Below are 17,771 nucleotides of genomic sequence, written 5' to 3'. Positions count from 1 at the left end.
GAGTCCAAAATTCAAGGGAGCATTAGGGAAGCAAAGTGTATGTGTGTGTGCATGTGTGTGTGTGTGTGTGTGTGTGTGTGTGTGTGTGAAAACAGACAAGAAGGTTTACTTGACTTTGCTGAGCAGTATTAGAATTCAGCCTAATGCTGCTGTGCATTCAAAGGAAAAGTGCTTGAGGGCCAGAATCTTTTGACTTGTGTGTAGAAAAAAAATGAATGGAGGGAAAGAGCACACAAAAAGGAGAGAAAGCAGGAATCCATCCAGGGAATAATGACTTAGGCTCTTTTTATAGAGTGGACTGTGTGTGTGTATTTCCGCATTTATTTGTACACATATGGACTACCTCTGCTTTCTTGCGAGCCTCAACAGCCTTCATCAGCATTACATGTTGCCTCCTCCTCTCCCTCTCCTAGAGTGGCAAAAAACAGAGGCACATTAACACGCACACATTGTGCATAAAGCACTCAAGGTCGACTAAATTTAGTAGGTATTAATGTAAAATTGTGATGCACTAAATTCAATAGAGGCACCATACTTGAACAAACACAAAACGATGCTTCACATGTATACACTTTCACATGTATGGTGGAAGCATAAGTGAAGAGTACAATAGTACGATGACAACCAAAAAGCAACACATAGATGCGATACAAAGTAGATGTGATGACAGGCTCAAAAAAGAGAAGCAGCTGGAATCGGTGACGGCGCCTCTAAACTAAAGCTGACACAACAAAAGCAACAAAATGCTGGTTGCCAGAAGTCTTCTGATATGCCACATTGGCGTTACAAGCGAAATAATAAATTCTATTCCATGAGTCAATGCTAATGTTTATTTGACACATCATTCTCATAATATTTGGTGAGGGGACGATAAATACGAATGGGTGGTAAAGGATAGTTTCAAACAGAGCAGTTCTACTTCAGTGGTTTTGGCAGCTTAAGTATTAGCACAGTATGTGACTGCTGAGGATGAGACATCTATGTTGTTCTTTGGTGCATGATACACAGTCTACTGCAAAAGGGCACAGGAATCACCGGTGACTGACTATCATTTCATTTGATCTCTTTAGGTTTCTCGCTGCACCATATCAGGCTGTCATTCCCTCTGTGATCCACCAGAAAGACACAATTGCCACTATTAGAGCTTGCCAAGGACATTTCCAGCACATAGTGACTAAAATGTGCTGTTTGTGAGGATTGTTTTGTCAGGCTAGATGCCAAGCACTTTGCTACAATATTTCTATGTCCTTCTTGGTTTGATTTATCTACAAATGGAAAACTTCAAAAAGGACAACTTCAAAAAGGACATAAAGCCTGTGGCATTCAGCTTTTTCTAGCTTTCCTATTCATCAAAAACACTGACTATGTTGAGGGATACTATGATAACAAACCAAAAGCAATACAATTGCATGTGACAACCGTAAATACCAGGATTATTTCATGTATCTCTATTTGCCCTCCCTCATTGTGCTCCAAGTTAAGGTACAAGGGGCAACAATTGGCTCAGAGTCCACTGTGAAACAGATAGGCAGACCTGTGGATTCAGCTGCAACTGTGTATGAGTGAAGGGGCTACAAGCAAGACAGCCAGGCCAAAATAAAATGCTACACAGAACCATATTTGTCCCCATGGTGGAATTCATTATATTGTTGTTCTACAGTCTATCCAGCTTATTTTCAAGCAACAGTTGTGTTGTACCCTCAACAAACTGGTGGGGAATCTGCTTTGAAGTATCTCCACCATAAAGACAAAATGATTCTTAGTAGCTGTTTTCATTCTTTGTGCAGAGTACAGGAACAGTGAATGACAGAGAGGCTGGGATGGGGCAGGTTAAAGTCCAGCACTCTGTGGACTGCAGAACAGATGCACGGACGAACAGACACAAGCTCAATGTCTGGGCCGAAATTGTCAAGCACTCATGGGTAACACAAGCTACTCCAATACAACAGTTAGACAATGTATGTGATGGATGGAAACTCCTCGAGTGCACTTTCAGACAGTGAGTGTGGATTGGCTAGCAGTCTTTGCAATGCATTCTGAGTAGAAGGGGGGAGGATGGGGGAGGGGGACAGAAGCTGCCTGGCCACCGTGACAGGGTCAGTTGTCCCTCAGGACGAGCAGATGGAGGCAGCATACTGACTCTTTTTCTCTTTTGTTGGTTTTGCTGGAAAGCCATGCAGAAGAATGTAGTATGACAGCAGCCAGTGCTACACTTAATGCATTGCTATGACAACCATAACACAACCAGTTACACGATGCAGGTGTTAGATGTACAAAAATAAACATACCCATACCATATCTAGTCTATGCCTCTCCAACTCCTGGCAGAGAGAGTTGGCAAAATATTATGGAACAGAAGTAATATCCAATACCAATAAGCAAGGGGTTTAATAAAGAGCAATACTGAAGACTTTAATTAAATAGATGTTTGGTAATTAACCACATTTATATATACTCAGACATGCCCGTATTTAAATGCACATAGATGCACAAATACACACACACACTCTCTCTCTCTCTCTTTCTCACACATATACACACCTACACATTCCTATTCAAGTGAAGTTTGAGGTAAATGGTTTTATTCAGCAGTAACTATTACGTTCAAGAGGCTGAGCAAGTTGTAGTGAATGCCTACCTGGTGTTTGAGAATCTCCGCCTGCTGTCTCCTCAACTCTTTCTCCTTGAAGGCAAGAAAGAGAAGATGAGGGAAAAATCAATATGCTTCCATTGTGCCAATATCACAAAAATCACTACAGACTGATGGAATTTCAGCTCATTTCAAAGAGCCGCTCTAATTTTATTGCCAGCTACTCCTTAAGTGGAACAAGCCCCACATCATAGTACACATGAAATAATGTAATCCATGTGAAAGACACGTGTCTGAATATTTATAGTGACTGCAGTCACTGCATTTCACATCTGTTTCAAGGGTTTTATTTAAAATATAAAAATACCTTTATGCGTTTTTCAGCCTCCAATATTTTTGCATTGGCGGCTTCTTGCTTCTTTTTCCGTTTGGCCTATGAATAAAGATTAAGGTCAAGAATCACAGAGACAGACATATATCAATCAGTCTTGGGTGAGGGCTTTGCTGCACTTTAACTGATTGTTTGCAGTTTTCTGGTTTGAGCAAAGATTTTATGCTTCTGAATGCCAGTGAAATTTGTAAAACACAGCGAATGAATAATGTATCTCTTTAACACCTAATTGTGAATATGTTGAAGCCTCCCGTTAAGAGTGGCTTGTCAACCGTGTCAACTCAAAATTGATTTAGTCCTGCTAAAACACTTTGAAGCTCCTACAGTATAATTGTGTGCGCCTCCGTGTGTGTGTGGATGTTCATGCATCTTTGCATGTGTGTTTGTGTGTGTGGAAAACAGCACCTTTTTTTTCTCTCGACCCACTTATGCTAAACTGTTACTGTTGTCTGATGAAAAAAAGACTTTTCTGTCCAATTTAAATAAGGTCTGAAGAGGCAGCAACAGCCATTTTAATATTCAACAGCCGTCAACCAAGACCAATTTAGCATTAGTTCCATGTGGAATTATGCCTAAGAAGACGCAACTCCCTCCAATGCATGCTGCTGTTCAGTAATGAGCTTTAGGAAGATTAAAACACTATAGACTGAGGGGCTGTAGCTATCCAGGAATGTTCTGCTTAATCAGAGGTGCTGTTGGATCAGATTCTGTACCTCCAAAATTTGCTGCGCCCTGAGTTCCTTCTCCATCCGAATCTGCTGAATACGCTTGATCTTTTCCTGTAAAAAAAAACAACATAATCTCTTAATATTTTAGACATCGGAAAACATCCCGAGATACAATCACTTTCCAACCACTCTTTTCCAGTTGGGGTGGGCAAAAAGATACAACAATAAGTTTAGTACTAGAAGTAATGATGGCAATTGAAAAGAGAGCTTTAAAGCATCACAAAATAACCATTCAGCATTTCCTGCAGTGAACACAGGGACTATGTGTGTCAGGACACTTAGATAAGGAGAAAGGGAGGAAAAAGATTTGTCAGCACACATGTAAAAAGCAGACCCACCTGCTGTTTGAGAATCTTGATCTGCTCTTTCTGCTTCCTCCTCTCCTCTGCTGCCATGATAGCTACAAGAGTCAAGTCAATGTTACATTAGTGTCTACAAAAATTGCCTACAAAGTTCCGCTACCAACTGTATTCATTTCTGGGAGAATTACAGTTTTTAAGCGTTATTTATTCAGTAGGTCTCACTGAGATCAAGATGTATTTTACACAAGAGGTCAAGACATTCTGAGAAATAAATCACAACTAAGACAGGTCAAGTCACACAAAACAATAAGAAAACACACAAACACACTCATTAAAACAATGACAAACATTATTAAAAATAATGACATGTCAAATTTTTCACTCATGGGTGTGAGTGACTAACTATAAGTAGAAGCAGTATCTAAAAAATTTTTATGTTGTATCATCAAAAGCTTGAGACTGCAGGTGGTAGGTATGAGACTATGACCAGGTTTTAACCCTCCTGTTTACCCTGTTCATCATCAATTATTAACCTCCATGGAGGCACAGAATTGTGGGTTGACCGGTGATTCTAGGATTTTAGATAGACAGGACATCTTACATATATGCAAATAGTTTTTGGATCAACACTGTCACCAAATTCATGCAATGGATCTGTGCTATTTTAATTATATTATTACTGTTATTTTTGTTATTTTCACAGCTCGAAAAGTTGGATTAAAAATATGTAAAAGTGATGTAATGGTAGGAGCACAGTTTAAAATGGTCTTCTCTGGTTTATATTTATTGGTAAACATACATACATTTCAGATTATAAAACACATCTGGTTATAATTCTGAGTTTAAGTGAGGGCTAACCACACAGTCTTGAGATTTTGATTTGATTTCTCAGCTCTGACTTTGTGTCTAGGAATAAAAAAATGTATAAGCATAATGTTGGAAACCAGCAGCAAAGCAGTAATAAAGATTAGACCAGAAAGAAGATTAAAGCTTGTGCTTTAAAGTGATGAAAATAAATATGTACATACATACAAAGGCTATATAAGCAGCATGAGTGTCCCCAGAGGCCCTGCTGTCTTTATACTTCACCCATTTAGATCAAAGTGGTTTGAAGTGACGGACTGACCAACCCGAAACAACTACCACTACCATCCTTACTGCACTGTTGTTAACAATAAACACACACAAAAAAAACTTGTTGTCACCTTGTTGTTTCCGAGCTTCTTTGGCTGCACGCGCCAGTGCCTGCTTTTCCAGTTTTCTCATCAGTTTCATCTGGGCAGCCTGTCGGGCTATTTCTGCACAGAGCAGGAAGAAAGACATCAGAGAATACCTAAATGCTTCTGTAGCCTGACCTTACACGTTTCACTGAGATATTTCTTTAGGTTTTGTGAAATTAGGGACAAATAGCTACTCAAAACCTTTATTTTCCTAAAAGGACCTAAACTGTAACCCTATCTAGGCCTCTGCTACCTGAATAATGGCTGGCTGATTAAGGGAACACACACTTATGACAAACATATTTCAGGGCTCATTTCCTCTGCTAACCTTGAGCCTCTAATTTGCGCAGAAGTTTGACCTCACTGGGACTGGGGCCCTCAGGTACCAGTGGATCGCCCACATTTGGGGGCCGTCCCTTCCTCCGTCGGTTACCTTTGGCACCTTCGCCCGCCAACTGACGGTCTGAATTAGGGGGACGACCCCTACGACCTTCCATCGCCAAAATACGAGGAATGACCTCCTCTTCCTTCAACAGGCTCCACTGTAAACCCTAGAGAGAAAAAAGAATAAAGATGGAGAGATTTGGAGGAGTGGCAAGACATGAAACAGTAAACAACATGTTGACATACATCATTTCATGTGACTAAGGAACAATTAAATCATCATATAGACTCATCTGTGTGTATTTAATAGGCGTTAAAGTAAGATGTTTAGATGCATTTTTTAAATGATATATCATTATATTTTTCTAAAAAGCTGGCTAAACAATGCATTATTTAGTTATTAGTTTTAGTATAGTTTTATAGTTTTTCTCTAGGCCCCTCAGCACTGTATGTATTTATGCTTAAGCCTTTTCTCTATTCTGCTTACAATAATACATCAATCTATTTTCTAATTTATCTCTGTGTATTCACAGACACATAACATGACATATATCATTGGTCACCTGTGGAAGTAATTTCAGCTGATTATTACATTTATCCATGCACAGTGAGAGGTCTATGAACTAGGACTACTGAGGGTTTTGGTTGATTCCTATCCATGCCCTGACAGTGACTGCTGCATGAAGCTTTGCCTGCCGCTAGATGAAAAGATGAACAGGGATCAGGGACAGAGAGAGAGAGAGATGAAAGGCAGTCACCTGGGGTCCTTCTCTGGCTTCATAGAAGTCACCAACCCTTATCTTTGCACTGAAGCTAAAATTATCACGCGTGATGCCACTTATTCCATTTCTGGATAGATACTACAGAAGAGAAAATAATAATGGCGTTGGTTTAGGCAGAAAAAAATGTGAAATTAGCGACATTGAAAAGCAACTGGGAGGGACTAGATTGGAGGGAGTTAGGTTACAGTGTGCATCTGTGCAGTGCTACTAATCATTATAAAAGCCAGGGGACAAAAAAAGAGCAAAAGCTCTCAGGGGAGAAAAACGGTTCTGACCTTGGGGTGCACAATTCAGGCCCTTTCTTATTTATCTGTGGCCATGCTAGGCTTTTTACTGCCTTCTGACTGACTAGCAGTGAGTGAATGAGTACACATTTTTCTCTTTGCACTACTACACTCAAAGGCAGTTGACGATTAGTGTAGTTGAGCTTTTGATGTAAACAAAGAAGATTAGAGACTATAATACACTGTACAAATGGGGCCAAAGCTGTGCATCCCAACACTAACCATTAATCATTTTTGGGGGAAAGACAGGTGAAAAAAGTGACACAAGAAGTGAATCTAAGAATATCATCTCTCACTATTAGGGTCACAGAAAGCAGGGTGGGGGTGGGGGTGGATTGCAGCTGGAGCGATAGCATAGATACAACACATCCTGATACACAAGCATTTGTTTGAGCAATGTGGGTGAGCAGTGTTGCAATTATTAGCAACAAAAATCCATAATAAATCAGAATGCCACCCACCATGATTCCCACTGTAATCCCTGTTACAAACTCAACTGCTCATCTGTATGCCTCAAAACATTTGCTACTGTATCATGGATGGAGAAAGCGCAGCAATGTGAGGCCGCGGTACCTTCATCACATCTGGGTACTGCCTTAGTTTCTTGCCACACGGGGCGTAGTAGGCCACCTCGCCCTGCGGCCGCCCAGCCACTGATTTGATTCTTGTTTCTCTCCGCCACCTGGGTTTTTAAGAATGAAAAAAATAGGCCAGTTGCTCAGAAACACAGTGTGTAGCGTACATTTGTGCTCATGCGAGGATGTGATCATGAAAATGACAAAAACTTCAACACACTCTGAAGCAAACCGCTTTATAGGAGCTTTTCTTTTTCTCTCAGCCTCTTGTACATACCCCAACTCCAGAGGTATCATCAACTCCTTCTCATCCATCACCCTCTTCCTCTTCCCTAAGCCTGTGAAGAGACAGAGTTCAACCATCAATTTGACAGAACAACTTATGACTGGGAACCTCACATATACAGTAGCAGTAGTCAAAGCTCCTGAACTCAGCAGTAATCATACCTGGCAGACAACCAAGAGCATATATCTGCACTGCCCTTTCAAGACTCAATGTACCAGCATCACATGACCACAGATATACACACACAATTCTCTGGGCTGCCATATTTATATCCTATAACAGTAGAATGAACATCACATGGTACTGTCTGATGAACAGTGTGCATTAAAAAAGCAGGGGGAAGACTGGAATGTCTGCTTGGTACATTCCTGGCAAGCTACACATATGTCCTATTTTCTCTGATCTGGGTAATCACTCCACATTGAAACAGGGTGGAAATTAACCTCATTGCCGTGCCAAACAAGTTGTCAGGGCTCTTAGGCATGTACCTACAGGACCTCAGAGCTCTAGTTAGGCCATGACAAACAGCTTTCTTCCTTCCTCCCTAAAAGTAACAATCCCTCTTCACTGTCATGTGAGGATGATGGGTTTTTCTTGGTTTGGTAAATAAAACATGGTCTCGGTTGTATACAATAGCTTTTTTGTGGCAAATGTATATGTGTGATAAAATTAAACATCTGCTGTTCACAATAAAACACTGAAAGGGCAGGAGTAGCAGAAAATGTTACATGTAGCCATTTTTTTCTGCACATCAAAAACAAAACATTGTTTTCAAAACTTGTTTTTTAATATGAGATTCTATTAAAACTACCTTTCATCGTTCATTTTCACATTTTCTGTGTACGGATTCTCATTCTCACATTACCTAATGGAGAGGCTAGGCTGTAAGAGGAAGAGCCTGGAGAGCTGTGATAGGCCAAGGCACTGGAGCTGGTGACAATGGTGGGGGTCTTGATGACCTGTAGGTTGAGAGGGGAGCAGCTGGTGGCGGTGTGATTGGTTGAGGTGTTCAGTAGTTCTGGGCCTTTGGTTAGCCTGCGGGGAGTCATCTCCTTCTTAGATGATCCAGACGGCAGCAGCTTTAACTCCTTCACTTTCTTCCCAGAGATGTCACTGTCTGAGTTGCTGTCAGACTCTGAAATAAAAGTCCAGGACAAAAAGTGGGTAAGGAGCTGAGAGTTCAAAATCAATGAGGCGTCAATTCACTACAATAAATTGCAATTAAATGAATGCTTTTTTGTATGCCTCTAAGATTTCAAATGGATTTCTTAAATAACTTGAGCTGATAGAACTTTATGTTAATCTGAGCTGAAACAATTGGTCAATTAATGGATTACTCAATCTACAGAAAGAACACTGTTGTAAATTATTTTCAGACAAAAACACAGAACATTCATGTTCCAGCCTGTCTGATGTGAGGATTTGCTGCTTTTCTTTGTCTTATGTGATAGTAAACAGAATATTTTTAGGTTTTGGACCACTGGGCCAGGCATATCAAGGCATTCACTGTGACGGCCATTGTTCACAAGTTTGACATTTTATAGCTTGAATGATTAATTAACTAATCGTTATTCATTAATAAATTGTGAAGGTTACAAGAAGGTACAAACCTGACAGACTATCATCTGAGTCCTCTTCATCCTCCTCCTCCTCCTCCTCAAGGTCGTCATCCTCATCATCATCATCATCTCCGGAGTCGTCAGATTCCTTGTTAGCAGGGAGACCAGCTGTGGGGTTACAGGTCCCAGGGATCCCCACTCCAGGAATTCCTACTCCAGGGATACTTACTCCAGGAATGCCAATCCCGGACTCTCCTGCACGAAACAAATCTACTAGTGACTGTACCAGGTGGTTCTGAGAGAAGCCCTTCCAGGCAGCTAAAGGGTCTGCTTGTCCCTGTCCCTGTACCAACCCTGGTGTCTGTCCCTTACCCTTGGGGGTCTTGTTCTTTCTGGATCCATGGCCTGTGGCATGGGGTGAGGTAGTGCGGGGCTGCGATGGAGCACCGGCCTGGGCGGTTGCTTGGGTCCTGCTTGCCCCTGTGCTCAGATTGACAGGCATCGACCCAGCATCAGAGTCGCACTGAGGGGACTTGCCTTGAGAGGCAGAGTCTTTGCGAGGTTTGGTGATGAGGGCCAAAGGTGCGTCCTGAGTGGTGCTTTGGATGACTCCATTGGGGTGGTGGGGTTCAGGGAGACCCAGCAGGGCACTCGAGAGGAAGAGGTTGGAGTGATTGTTCTGGGGTGGAGGAGGCGGAACGGGTGGCAATGGCGATGAAGATAGAGACGTCCTCTTGTGAGACTTGTTTGGCCCCTGCTGCCGCTTCTTTAGCTCAGCTGGGAACGTCTGCCCTTGGGACATGAGAGTCTGGGAGTAAAGGAGGAGGACAGAGGGAGGGAACGAGGAGAGGCAGCCAGGGAGTCAGGGGGAGGGAGGGAGAGGGAATGGCAGAATGGGAGGAACAAAGAAAGGTTTGGAAAAAATTAGAAAAGAAATAGGACAAAGTAGAGTTGCTCTAGCTGTCAGTTTGCATCACTGTTGATTGTTTGAGCAGGTGACAAAACTACAATGCTGAACACTGGTACAGTTAACTGTGTCTAAGCCCCTTTCTGAGAAACAAAAAGAACATAAATGCAATAACTAAAGGCATTGTACTGGGCCAAGTTCACAAAAAGAAACACTGAGTATCTCTCTAGAATTATAATTACTTGTCTGCACATTTGAAAAGCTCCATCATCATTATCATCATGCAGCTGGGCATGTTTGCCTCTTTTACACTGATGACAAGTTTGGTTCAATCTGTGTTTAAGCAAAGGCAGGTTAGACTTTAACGTTGCACTTTCAACTGGATGTGATATGAAGTGAAACAAATCAATTTCACAGACCATGAAATACAGTAACAGTGCTGAAACCACGGGGGGAATTTAGCTTGTTGTAAACTTCCCTATACTGGTAAAACAGGAAAGGGGAAATGATTTTCAGAGAATAAGCTGATCTCCAAAGGTTTAGCTTATTGATTATTGTGCTATCATTCATATTTCATTTGAGGAAATGGAATTTGTGCAGCAAAAGCAAAGATAAATGTCAATTTTTACCATTTTACCATTCCATCTCAACCGATTGAAAAACATAAATAATACAGTAGCATGTGTGCAGACCAAAAGTGTGCTTCAGAATGGTAATAAAGTAAAAGCATTAACCATTTTATCGACAGGTTAATCAGTAGTAGAGCAACTGTAACCACTGTATACCAATTAAAAGCTGTTAATACATAAAACACAGACAACCATGTCAACACATAGATAATAGAGCTTAATGAGCTATTTATGAAAGGAAGCTTGAACTTGATACAACATATTCAGCGTGTAGCAGCTTTAAGGTTAAACTACCAGCTGAGGCAGTGTGATGACCAATTAAATCCACAAGAGTAAGATGTAGGAGAGTGTAGGAGAACTTGAGCAATAACCCCCCCCCCCAAAAAAAAAACTGGCTAATAGCTTACACTGTCAAATCAAATAAGCCAATACAGGACACACTCCGGGAAAAAACCTTAACCTATGTAAGTACTAAATGAAATTGAGAAGATACTACACTTCCTTGTGCAGGAGAATAAGGACCTACTGCAAGGACAGAGGAAATCAGTGAGAAATGGTTGCAGAGTGCATGTTTTGAACATCCCTAGTGTTCATTACACATTATGAATTACCTATCTGTATAAATATAGTTATGAACTACAGTACAAAAGGACAAAACTATCACCTATTCTAAACGCTTAGCACAGAAACTCAAGACTAGAAACATGTCTTGGTAATAACTATTAACATACTGTATCTAAATGTCTTAGATGTGTACTTGTTTTTTTATGTCAAATCCCAGTACCATACAAGTTTACTTTAATAAGTACTGCCTCCTAAATCAACTAGACCAAACAAAGATCCTCTCGGATGTCCAACTACAACTTCAGAGTTCGCTTAATGCCATGCAATTTTGAGAGGCCCTTTGGAACATGTTTCTCTCCGATTCAAAATCCCATCCTTTTCTGAATGAGAAGCTGCAACAGCCAATGTTATGATTTCATTTTTTAAATTGTGTGTGCAGCCTCACCAGTAGTTGTAGCTGTCTGTGAGCTGCTTGGATCTTGTGTTGAATAAATGTGGTAAATGGCCACTAGATTAAACGAGGTGCTGGTTATGGTGTAGTAATGATGAAGAAAAAGAGAGAAACTGCAAATGTAACTGCACCCTCAGCTCCAGTGGATAAATTCATTACTGTCAATTTGTTAGGAATAACTTTATTAACTAAAGCTCACTGTGAAGCTATATAGATATCTCAGGATACTGTGTATATGCAGAGAAAGTAATGTGTGTCATTGTGTGGATATGGTGAAAAAGGACATTGTTTAACTGCTGTCATCAGGTTGGCTTACCTGTTTGAGCCTGAACTCATTGATCTGCGCAAGTGAAGCTTCCAGCTGTTTCCTTTTGTTGGATTTGGCAGAGCCAGGAACACTGTGCCGAGGTGGCTTCAGCAAGGACCTCTGGGAGCTTGTTACAGATGAGGCCAAACCAAAAGGTTTTGGGGAGGTAGACGGCGGAAGGGTTGAACGGGGTGGAGAGGGGACGGAGAGAGGCTTAGGGGAAGAGCAGAGGGAGAGGGGCAGGTGCTGGGGGGAGGAGGAGGGCAGCAAGTTGGGAGGTTTGGGAGAGGCAGTGCTAGAGAGTGCCTTTGGGGATGTGGTGAGGGCTATGGGGGAGGAAGAAGGTGAAGTCTCCCTACGGGACTGAGTGAGGAGTGCCAGGGGCTTTGAGTTGGCAGCCAGGCCAGTGGACTGGATCACACTGAAGTGTTGCTGTGGCCCCTCTGACCGAGGCCTGGAGCTGTGCAAGGCCGGCGGGGAGGTTTGGGACAAAGCAGGAGGGGAGACAGAGCAGGGTAGAGGTACAAGGGTTGGGGGGTTGGATGGGACCTTCTTGCCCTGGGGTTCCCCAGAGAGTGGTCTGTCTGTCTTTGCAGTTCCAGTGCTGGGTATCAAAACCTGGAGAGGAAATGAAATAAAGAACTGTTAAAACAACGAATAGTCTCATGGGGTGACCCGGTAGCTCACCTGGTTGAGCATGTGCCCCATGTACTAAGGTTGGATTTCAACCCCTTTGCTCCATGTCATTCCCCCTCTCACTCACCACATTCCTGTCACTATTCAGCTGCTCTATTAAAATAAGGGCAATAAAAAGCCCCACAAATAATAAAAAAAACAACAGTCTCATGGTATGATCATTTATTTGAATTGATTCCACATTTTGGGAACTTTGTTAGTGAATAAAGTTATTGGGCACCAAGTGCAATAATTATTTACTGTTCTTCTTTACCTTTGTTTTCTTCTTTGTCCGCTTCTCAGAGTCTGATAATTCACTCTGTTTGTCCTCTTCCTCGTCATCCTCATCGTCATCATCATCGTCTTCATCATCCTCTGCAAGGTCTTCCAGATCGCTGCTGAGGGACCCGTCACTTGAGCTGTCTGAGGATGTGCCTGATTCGCTGTTGCTCGCCACACAAGTGTCTGCTGGCTTCTTTCGTGGCTTCTGAGTTGAGAGAAAAAACTGCAGGAATCAGCTTCACTGTATAATGCATAACTCATGCATTTCATATGACACTTCTTTTCAAACTGGGGAGTAACTGAAATCTCAGGACCGACCTTCTCTTTAGTTTTCTGGATCGGCTTTTCCACCAACTCTGCTGGATTGTTCTGAGGGCTGCTACGGTGACTGTTTGAGGGGTCTGCATTTTTGGTTGGCTTTGTCGATGCCTGAACAAGAGCGGGACTCACAGAAAAGCTCTCTGATTGTGTGGTGGGAGGACAGACGCCGCTGCCATTCACTGCTCCATTCACCCCTAGAAACACAAAACAGATCTACTATATTACTAATCAGCTCCATCTTTTCTGAAAACTTTGCTACACAGGATAATGAAATATCTGGAACTAACTGCAGAGTGGAATAAAGCTAATAAAAATATTGATTTATACATGTATCTCATCAAACATGCTGGCTGCGCGAGGCACAAGCCCAACATGAGTGGTTTACATAATAAAAGATAAATTAAAAGATACTGTGAAATTAAAAGAGTGCAAGAAACAGAGATTACGAGAGGGAACACGAGAGAAAGAAGGGGAGAGAGAGGTTGACAGAATCACTAAGTGAGGACTGAAAGTCATTAAATCCGTCTTGAAAAGAAAAAATCTCATCATAGAACAAAGTGGATTTAGGTTGTGGAAGAAGAAGACACACAGATAGAAATAGTGGCAGAGGAGAGATAGAGGTTAGGTTGTTTATTTTCAGCGTGAAGTGCCATTACCTCGTGGAAAAGTAATTAATTCACATACTTTAACACTCACATAACACATGATAGGGAAATGTTGAGAACTATATGGATATGATGAAGTTTCATTTACAGTGAATCAAATTCAAATGATTTATTGTCACCTGCTACACTCCTATAATTCTATAATAATAATAACTGTGTACACAATGTAACTGTGATATTTCAACGAATTGGTCTTCTGGATGAGTGCTGTACCTTTAGGTAGGGCATGGCTATTCTTGCTGGGCATCCTGATCTGAACAGGACTGGCGCTGTGGTTGGGCTGAATGTGAGGGGCGAAGAATGGAGGGAAGCTGATGAAAGAGGGGAGAAAGGCAGCAGCTCCCCGTCCGTGGGCTTCAGCAGCTCGCCACCACTCTGTTGGAGAGGAGAGGAGAGAAGAGAAGAGGATTAAAGATGCATTCTAATTTAGTCAATTGCTGCCCAAAACTCAAGTCCCTGTCTTACCAGAGAGAGCTCCTAGCTGGGGGTGAGCAGCCAGAGCCGCTGACATGCCCAGGGAACCCAGGCCTCCAAACTCAGGCCTGCCTGCCCCGGCAGTATAGATGGCTCCGAAGGCTGGGTGGTTGACCAGAGGGAAGGCACTTGACAATGTGGAGCTAATGAAGGGCTGCTCTCCTGCTGCTCCAAACAGACGGCCTGAGACAAATCCAAACCAAGGAGAATGTGTTTCCAAATGCAATCCATAACAAATAGTTTCTAACACCGGCCGATGACATAACATAACAAGTGGAGATATGTTCTCAATTTTTCACTGATAACATTTTAATAAAACACACTATCTCTTCTGTTCTGTTAAAAGGAGAAATGATGCTGTTTGGAGAATTTTTGACATTTTAGCCTTTCCACCAGATCTTCAAACACAAAAAATAAAGACCTTCTTCTTTGAACTAAATAAGATGCTGATGCGTGTTTTAGTATATTGACAAAAATCGCACATTGTTTTGTTGATAGTTGTGGTGTTTAATGGCATTTTGTTGTTTTAAGCTTCTGTTTCACTTTCAGATACTGACTAAACAGTCCTATATCACAGGATTAAAAGATGAATTCCATACAGGAGGTGAATTTTGCTTTGAACTCTTGTGTCTAAAAATAATCAGTTCTGACTCAATTTTACTATTTGCACATACTTAACAAATCTGTCTTTCCCTAAACTGCAATTTTTACATTAGGGTACAGCTTTTATGACAGTTGTTTATTGCACCTTTAGCACAACTGATTGCCCTACTGTTAGTTTTGTATATGTTTATTTGTGCAGACCGAGAACATTTTCTCAAATTACCACACTGAGCTTTTTTCATGTAAGGACCGACAGGGTGTAAAAACTAGATTTAAACAGCTTTTGAAGGTGTTGCTTCTTATCCACCTGACTATAGAAGAATTAAATACAGAACGACTGTCTTCTATTTGTGTAAGAATTAGCTTCAGATTTAGCTTTCACTAAGTGCACACTGCACCTAATTTTAAAAGGCAGCCGTACTATTTCTGAGCATGACAGACTGACTATTTCTTCAGCATGATCCTTATTCCTATACAGTAAAACATTCACATTTAAATTACAGAGTATTTTGTCATAATCCAATTTCAGGAAAGAACTATTTGTGTATTGATTTTTCTTCAGTTTAGAGTGTCAGAAAATGCTGCGCTGTGACAAAGACTGGATATTGTCGGTGAGAAAAGAAGTGTGTGTACCTCCTTCTATCCTTTTGGCATTCAATTTCAGCACAGAAGAATACTTCATCAACATCATCATCGTCTAGCATTTTCCTGAGCACAATCATTTCTGGCAGGGGCGACTGCCACGTATTACCTCCTCCCAGAGTCAGATGCAATTTGGTGTGAGCATATTTCATGCAAATTCAATTTCTATTCCAGAAAAGGAGAGCAAGCCTGCTTGATGCCTCCGCATAAGCCAGGTAATACACATGCAAAAAAGTGATGACTGAAGAAAAGGAAAGTGTTGTACACAGTGCAGATGAAAATGTCAAACTACTATACACTTGCACACACCACAGAAATGTAAAACAGAATGACACTGGAGCATAGTGTTTTCTGAACTAATGCAGTCTGCGATCTAATTATCCGGAGGGAGATATAGTAGGGCCAGTTATGTGTGCTCTGTACCAAAACACAGAGGAAGATGGTAAATGAACGTGATTCCACAGTTACATCTCAGAGACTGTTTCTAAGTGAGAATCAAACTGTTTGTGGTTATGTGGCGAGAAACAAAGACTCACCAGCATGCTAGCGGTGTGAGAGTATAGCCCTTTGTGTTGGCTTCAAGGCCCCTCTCTACAACAAGACAGCAAAATCTGCCTTTTGAATGTCATTAGAATATGCTGAATATGTAGAGCCTGCCTTGCCAGCGTCAGCTAGTGGATACGAAGATAAACGACTGCAACGCAACCCCGAGAAAGGCCAGCCACAGCATTCACTTACGCCTGGGGTGCCCACCTCTCCCCCACACACCCCTTTCGAGGCATCTGCAAATGCCTTTTCAATATTAATGCAGGCTTCCAGAAGGCGAATAATTAAATCTAAAAATTTGAAAAGAGACAGAAGCACAGGAAAGACATACCTAGGATTACCTACTCTCTCTTCTTCACTCTGTGTTTCTGTCTCTCTCTTGCTCCCTCGCCCTCTTTCTCATTCTGTTTCAATCCTTCCTCCACTCTGACAAACTGCACCGCCTGCTTTTTTCATGTTTGGATGCTGCCGAAGGGGGATTAATTTGTTGTTTGTTGCAGTCAATCAAATTTCCACAGACAGATTTAAGTTAATTGCATCCGTGAGTTGATCCCCGAAGAAGAGAGTGCTACAAGCGCCGATCAGCTTTTATTCTCCAAGTGATATCCTCATCAATGACAGACCCGTGCACACACACACACGCACGCACACACACACACACATATATATAAACAGAGTCTGTGCTCATTTTTATGTTCCTAATATTTTTTTCTTAAGTGTTATTGGCACATTGGCAAAGGACCTTGAATCAATGCCTGCACAGCCTGTGATGATATTATATCTCTGCAATACATAATTACTGATGTTACCTGCGTACACAATACCCTTGACATATTCTTGTTGTACTGGTTGAGAATGTTTTTCCTTTTAATTATGATACTTGGATGTGGGAAAGAGACAAAGTGGACTTTTTTGGCTTATATATATGTTTGACTTTCGGACCAGACAACGAACAAGACATTGTATGAAATGAAAAAGAATTGGCTTGCTCGATTCCCACAAAGCGTAGCATAAGTTCAGAGCTAACAGTCTGCCTCTCAGCATTTCATTTGACGTTCAGTCCAAAATCGCTTATCTAGAAAATCTGAGCACACGTAATGGCACAGAGGGATAAGAGGGATGTATAATGCATAAGGAGGAGATGCTCCTAATGGCTTCTTCTTTGGGGCAACACTGAGGAGATGGAGGACATTGTTTTGAGCTTTATTTTGCTCTTTGCCTCTTCTTGTAACAGACAGAAAAGACAACAATCACGGAGAAAGCTGGATGCTATTCCCTGCTCTGTGCAATCTTGGTTTATGTGTGTGTATGTGTGTGTGTGTGTGTGTGTGGTATGCCTATGAAAAAACAGCAAGACATTAAGAAATGAGAAGAAAGAGAGTATGAGCAAATGATTCACTCACTCTCACAAGGGATGTTTGAGAAACACACAGAGATACAAACGCACGCACACACACACTCACACCAAATATACACACTGCTCTTTGCCTAATGGCTTTGACCAATACATAGAAAGGAGGCTGGATGCCGGACAGGGCTGACTAGACACTGAGTGGCTGACAAATGTTAAATCATGCAGGCAGAGTCTCTCTCTCTCTCTCTCT

The 17,771-nt window shown here is 41.7% G+C and overlaps 1 protein-coding gene across 1 annotated transcript in view; it reads right to left on the bottom strand.

Annotated features, from left to right (window-relative positions):
- baz2ba (bromodomain adjacent to zinc finger domain, 2Ba) overlaps window positions 1-17,771 on the bottom strand; it is a gene marked incomplete in the record, with an annotated part of 61,149 nt that overhangs the window by 10,442 nt on the left and 32,936 nt on the right. Inside the window, 17 exon segments of the mRNA XM_035652266.1 lie at window positions 2,295-2,321; window positions 2,639-2,683; window positions 2,958-3,023; window positions 3,695-3,760; window positions 4,048-4,109; window positions 5,217-5,309; window positions 5,560-5,782; window positions 6,374-6,475; window positions 7,255-7,363; window positions 7,534-7,594; window positions 8,408-8,677; window positions 9,153-9,909; window positions 11,969-12,577; window positions 12,909-13,121; window positions 13,235-13,431; window positions 14,116-14,277; window positions 14,368-14,559. Coding sequence (XP_035508159.1) covers window positions 2,295-2,321; window positions 2,639-2,683; window positions 2,958-3,023; window positions 3,695-3,760; window positions 4,048-4,109; window positions 5,217-5,309; window positions 5,560-5,782; window positions 6,374-6,475; window positions 7,255-7,363; window positions 7,534-7,594; window positions 8,408-8,677; window positions 9,153-9,909; window positions 11,969-12,577; window positions 12,909-13,121; window positions 13,235-13,431; window positions 14,116-14,277; window positions 14,368-14,559 — 3,254 coding nt within the window.

The sequence above is a fragment of the Morone saxatilis genome, unplaced genomic scaffold (assembly GCF_004916995.1).
Source record: "Morone saxatilis isolate NCDOM2014 unplaced genomic scaffold, NCSU_SB_2.0 Contig11, whole genome shotgun sequence".
In the NCBI taxonomy this organism is placed as follows: Eukaryota; Metazoa; Chordata; class Actinopteri; family Moronidae; genus Morone; species Morone saxatilis.
This window is presented reverse-complemented; position numbering and strand designations above follow the sequence as displayed.